Here is a 6,000-nt window from a genome sequence, read left to right as displayed (position 1 = left end):
GTCTGGACCCCACTCACGGACTATAGTCCATGGAATTCTCCAGGCCACAATACTGGAGTGGGTAGCCTTTCCCTTCTCCAGGGGATCTTCCCAACCCAGGGATTGAACCCAGGCCTCCCACATTGCAGGTGGATTCTTTACCAGCTGAGCCACAGGGAAGCCTAAGAATACTGGAGTGGGTTAGCCTATCCCTTCTCCAGCGGATATTCCCAACCCAGGAATTGAACTGGAGTCTCCTGCCTTGCAGGCGGATTCTTTACCAACTGAGGTACCAGGGAAGCCCTATCAGGGAAGAAGGTGTATGAAGTCAAACAAAATCCTAAGGCGTGGGAGGGAAGGATAAATTAGAAACTTGGGGTTAACATGCACCATATATAAAATAGATAACGAGGACCTGCTGTAGTTCACAGGGAACTCTTCTCAACACTCTGTAATAACCTAAATGGGAAAAGAACATGAGAACAATGAATATATGCACAAGTGAATCACTACGCTGTACACCTGAAACACATAAATCAACTATAAAAAAATATTCTTCCCTATTCTGCCCAAAATCTGAAAAAACATTTGTTTTTATTCCACAAGGGTGAGAAATTCTGAGGCAGAGGAAAGGGTGCCCCTTGTCACCATCTTCCCCAGGCCAGAAGCAACAAAGCATACCAGAGAACCAGCCAACACGCTCCACCCACAGCCTTGTGTACCCCCTCCATCCTCGACCCCTCCCCAAGGAGGCCAGTATTAGGGACCCACATTTCTAGGGACCCCAGATCCCCACTATGTCTGTTTCTCACCCAGTGGTGAGGGCCCAGCAACCTGGGTCGGCCCAGAGAAAACTTGGGCCCTGCCCAGGGCTCATTCCAGGGCAGAACAGTTTCTGCTCCCAGGATGAGTAGGCATGGCAGTGGGAGCTGGACGAAGGGTCCCACCCAGACTTTCTGGGAGACAGCACAGCATGGGGGTCTGTAAGCTGTTGGAAAGAATACCTCACCAAGGGAGACCTGGCCACAAGACACAACATTAGGAGTGTTCTTTTTTTAAGTATTTATTGCAGAGAATGTTGGACACAGTGTGACGAGTGGCTGAGTTCCAACAACATCCATTCCAGGACGAGGAGGAAAAACATCTGCAACAGGACCACATGGACCATCCCGGCTGTAAGTGAGCAGCCGGCCAGGTGGATGCTGTCCAGGCAGAGAACCAGCTCAGGGTGAGCCCCTGCTGGGATCCCAGACCTCCCTCTGCCCCGTCCCAGTCCCGTGACACATTTGGCCCTGGTGGCCCTCTGAACAGAGAGGAGGGGCCTCGCTGGTTTCACCTCAGTGAGCCTGAGGTCCTGGAGAGGTGGTGACATCTAGATGCTCATGCCACTCACCAAAGGGACCCACTATGGGCAACAAGCAAGCATACCAAGACTCCCGCGGCCACAGAAGCAAAGGCTGCAGTCCCTGAGTCTCAAAGGCAGCAGCGTGGCCCACTGGCCCCAGATCTAAGGAGCTTGGGTCTCCGATGGAACGTCCGGCCACAGCCCTGTCCTGGGCATCTCCCACCCGGGTTTGGCCAGAGCTGCTGCGGCACTTGAGGCCATCAGCCCAGGCCAGGGTCACGGGATCCTCGGGCCTGACTTCACCCAGGACCACCACCCATGGACAGCAGCACATCCAACTACAAATCCACACACGTTCTCACCCAGCCTCACAAGGTGCTGGCTAGTCTGTTCTCCCAGCTACAAAATGGAGCTGGAATCTACTGCCCAGCCCACCTCTCTGGGCCCCAGAGAACTCAGGGGCATGATGGCAGGCTTCCCGAGGTCGTTTTCATCAGGCTCTTTAGTACAAGAATCAAAAGTGATGACGTGGCTGGGAAAATCCTCCCAGGCCAGGGGCTGACTCCGGCTCCTGCCTTTCCCAGGCTTCATCCCCCAGGTGGAAGTCAACGAATGCCAGGACAGGCTTTTCAATCCTTCACAGCAAACGCAGGTGTGGCCACCGGTGTATACTCGTGCGTGGACACCGGCAGCAGCAGTCGAGGTAGCCGGTGGCACAGCTGGGAGCTGAAGAGGGCAGCCTCTCCCTCGAGCACTGGGAAGGGGGATGCGTACAAGAGCTCTATCCGTATGTCTTTCTGTGTTGCTCCAGCTTACATGTTGCACCATGAGAGCAGCTGGGGCAGGGGTGGCCTTGGCCACCGGCTCCTACAAGTATTCCAGTGTAGGCATCATTGGGAAAGGGTGACTGCCAATGCCCCCCTCCTTGTGTGTTTCTGGGTGTCCCCACGTGCAGAAGTGAACACACTGCTTCCCAAGCGTCTGCCAATGCAGACACAGGGACCCCAGGGTCTAGCCCAGGGAGGGGGCTGCCTGCCGTGCTGGAGGCTCTTCAGCTCCTGGCAGCGTGGGCTGGAGAGGGTTTACTCCTGCTGACTGAGGCAGAAGCAGCTCAGGATTCCCTGAAGATTTTGCCTCTGGCTCCAGAAGTGGCTGCAGAGAGGTCAGCAGAACCCTGACAGGGTCCCCAGGTCCACCCAGGCAGCGCAGCCTCGGTGGCTGAAAACATCACAGCAAGTGCTTTCCGTTTCACATTTTTGGGGTTTCATGCTTCACAAGGCCCCCCAGCCGGTGAGAGAGAACAGGAGGAGCAGGTATGGGAGCCCTCTCACCGGCTGGGGGCAGACGCGGTCAGGCCAGCGATGCTCAGCAGCAGGTCAGACACCACATATACAGCCCTGTGGCTGCTAACAAGGAAACAGATGGGCTGGGGCGGGGCTTCTGGGCGCCACCAGCCAATCATGGCTCTGAGGGCGTTTCCTGGGCGGTGACTGTCACACAGACCAGTGGGCCTGGAATGACCGCTGTCCACAGGGATCAACGCCAGCCCGGGGGTCACAGTGGACGAGATACGGTCACTGGTGAGCTGGGACCGTGACGAGGGCTTCCTCTGGAGGCCGAGAGATGTCTACATTCTGCACAAAAATAGATACACAAGAGCATTGACCCTGTGCCAAGAAGAGACAGACACTGCTGTCTGCTCTGCTCATCACTGCAGCTGCTGGACTCACATTCTCACCCTGAGGAGCCCCAGCTGCAGGACTTACAGCCCAGCCGTCCCTAAGAGCCAGGGGTCAAGAGTCACTTGGCACATGGTGGGTGGACAGACACCAGAACAAAGGTGGGAGGGAGAAGACACCTCCAGTTACCGCGTGCTCCTTGCAGACAGGTCAGTAGTTACCCAGTAAGAGGCCATCCCCTCCTCCTGCCTCAGGTCTGGGTCAGGTGGGGAGAAACACCTAGCTGGGGATTATATCCTCATCAGGGGGGCAGGAAGGGGACCAGCTCCTGGGGATGCCCTTCTCCTGGCTGTGTCAGTGGGTAGATGTCAGATATGGGCCCAGCAGCCTGTAGGCATCTCTTGGTCTGCAGCTGATCTGTCCCTTGAGAGCTGGGGCCCCGGGCCCCCTGCATGTCCTGAAACCACCACTGCCCCCGCCGAAACCAACAGAGAACTCAAGCTCACTCAGGAGGCCCCCAGCTGGGCCTGGCCGTGGTGCTGGCTGTGTCTGGACCCCCAGGAACGTGCCCACCACCCCAGCAGTGACCCCGCTGGTACCTGAGGCCTATCTCGGTGTGTGTTCACGGCTGCCACATTCAGGAATATGGACTCCACTTTACAACCTGCCAAAGGGAAGACACACATCCATTTCCCCTCCTGAAAGGCAACTAGGCCTCAGGTAGAAGTTTCCCCGAGGAGGTGGCTTGGGGTGCTGGGGACCGAGCACAGCCTCAGCCTCACCCCAGACCTCCCACCTTAGGCATTTCTGGGGGCCCCCTGGGGAAGGATGAGGCACCTTGTCAGGTCCAAGTCTCCATGTGACTGCCCAGTGCAGGCTCAGCAAGGAGCCCAGGCACCAGGCAGGGCCACGCTGAGGACAAGAAGCCTCCTTGGGGGCTGAGGACAGTCCAAGGAGCAACAAGCCGAGCTCAGTGAGGGGTCATTATGCACAGTCCTCAGGGCCCCCAAACCACCATACCCAGCCCTGTCGCACACACGAGGCCAAATCACCATGGTACCAGGCGCTCAATGCAAAGGGGGACGAGGGGATTAACACACACATAATGATATCGGCTACCACTGAGCTTTGCAAGTATTTCCCCAAGGACCCAACCGTGTATGGGGGTGCCTCTCCTAGTGCTAAAGGGGAAAAATCGAGACCGAGGAGGTTAGGAAGCCGCCCGAGGCCTCCGCTGGCAGAGCCCAAGGCAGGGGCACATATTCTAAGGTTCAGGTACTGGGTGCCATGGGGCTTTGTAGGGGATTCTAGAAAAATCAGTAGAAAAGCCCTTTCTGTGGGTGGGTGATGGTTAAGGAAAAGATCACCAGGGGGCCACAGAAATCAAAACAAAAAAATTAAAAAGCAAACTGGGGTGTTATCCTTCAAAGGAAAAAAAAAGCAAACTGGATCTTGCCTAGGAAATCCCATGGACAGCGGAGCCTGGTGGGCTCCAGTCCATGGGATCACAAGAGTCAGACAGTACTTAGCGACTAAACAAAAACATGGACTTTGCAGTTTCTGTTATGTCCGTGCTGTAAGAATTGAAATAATTAAAAGCAGTATTTGTGATATATAGAAAACAAAAAGCAAACTGGGGAAAGGTGGTGGGGTGGCAGCAGGAGCAATGAGCTTCTAATAGAATTTTCAAGGGAGGGATTTGCAGACAGCCAAGGAATCACGTAGAGAGCCAGGCTGGCCACCAGGTCAGTGTGCGGGAAGCTCCCTTACCGTAAGCCACGGGGGTCAGCTTCAGGACCGTGTGCAGCGGACACTTGAGGTAGGGCAGCTGCTCTGTGGACACAGGCAGGGAGGGCTGGCACCGGGGAGGACCAGGTGACAGTCCCCCGCAATCTCTCACACACACCCCACCTCCCCCAGTGGGGGCCACGTCCGCACCTGCCGCCTTATCAAGGAAGTAGGCCAGGAGGCAGCGCATCACAGCCTGGTGGCAGATGACCAGCACGTTCTCCTGCCGCTCCAGCTCCATGATGACAGGCTCGAGTCGCTGGACTAGGTCCTCGTAGGACTGTAAGGCAAGTGGGAGGCGTCCCTCAGCCCAGCTCCGGGCATAGGCATGGACACGACCTGGGGAGGGGGCTACCTTCTCCTGGAACGCCTCGCCCTTTTGGAAGGTTGGGGAGGACTGGCAGTCTGACAAAGGGATCCCCTCCCCAATCCCAGAGCCCGGTCCCAGTAGGATCAAGAGGGCAGGGCTGGGGTTCAGGCTGCATCCAAGGGATCACCTCCCTGCCTACTCTGGGCTGTTCGCTGAACCCTCAGCTGCTGGAATTCATATGCTGGCCGCTGACGACTGGTGGAAAAGACTGCTCCCTGGGGACCCACAGCACACGAAGTGCAAAGAATGAGCCTTGGGGGAAGGGGAAAGCAAGCCCCCAAACTTCCCACAGTGCAACCTGTCAGAACACCTGAGCTCCCAGGAAAGACCCTTACAGCCCTGTACACCGCCCAGGTGCCATGAGGGAGCCCATGGACCAACCTTGGGGCCTGGCAGGTTCAGAGCTTTACACTAGGAGACCCAGCCCTGGGGCTTCACCCCTCTTTGCACAGAGTGAGCAGTCCTTTCTGGGGGAAAAAAAATAAAGGCCTCAAGCTTGGAGCTTTGTTGGGCTCATGTTTTGATTGAGAATAATACCAACCTGATGTGTGTGGATGCCAGGGGTTTCTGAGGGAAATCCTAGATTGATTCTTTTGGCAACTAACTTCCCTACCAGTTCCTCCCCCTGCCCCACCCTGCCCTATTCTCTGAGCAGTTAGCTACTCTGTTTCACTTATCTGGGGTGCTTCTAAATTTGGGCTCTGCCTCACAGTATGATGTGGGGAAACACTGATGCTACCCAGAGCTGTCCTGTCCCCAAGGACAGCACAGCCTGGCATTTGGACCAGAGGCTCCTGCATGGGTACACAGATGCGTGTACACACAGAGCTGTGTCTGTG

The 6,000-nt window shown here is 56.2% G+C and overlaps 1 protein-coding gene across 1 annotated transcript in view; it reads right to left on the bottom strand.

Moving 5' to 3' along the window:
* Nucleotides 1-1,026: 1,026 nt before the first annotated feature.
* PFKFB4 (6-phosphofructo-2-kinase/fructose-2,6-biphosphatase 4) overlaps nucleotides 1,027-6,000 on the bottom strand; it is a gene marked incomplete in the record, with an annotated part of 32,173 nt that continues 27,199 nt past the window's right edge. Inside the window, 4 exon segments of the mRNA XM_044933749.2 lie at nucleotides 1,027-2,958; nucleotides 3,603-3,667; nucleotides 4,774-4,836; nucleotides 4,942-5,071. Coding sequence (XP_044789684.2) covers nucleotides 2,899-2,958; nucleotides 3,603-3,667; nucleotides 4,774-4,836; nucleotides 4,942-5,071 — 318 coding nt within the window.

Source organism: Bubalus bubalis, chromosome 21, assembly GCF_019923935.1.
Source record: "Bubalus bubalis isolate 160015118507 breed Murrah chromosome 21, NDDB_SH_1, whole genome shotgun sequence".
In the NCBI taxonomy this organism is placed as follows: Eukaryota; Metazoa; Chordata; class Mammalia; order Artiodactyla; family Bovidae; genus Bubalus; species Bubalus bubalis.
The sequence above is the reverse complement of the archived record's forward strand: the minus strand, read 5'-3'. Positions and strand labels throughout refer to the sequence as shown.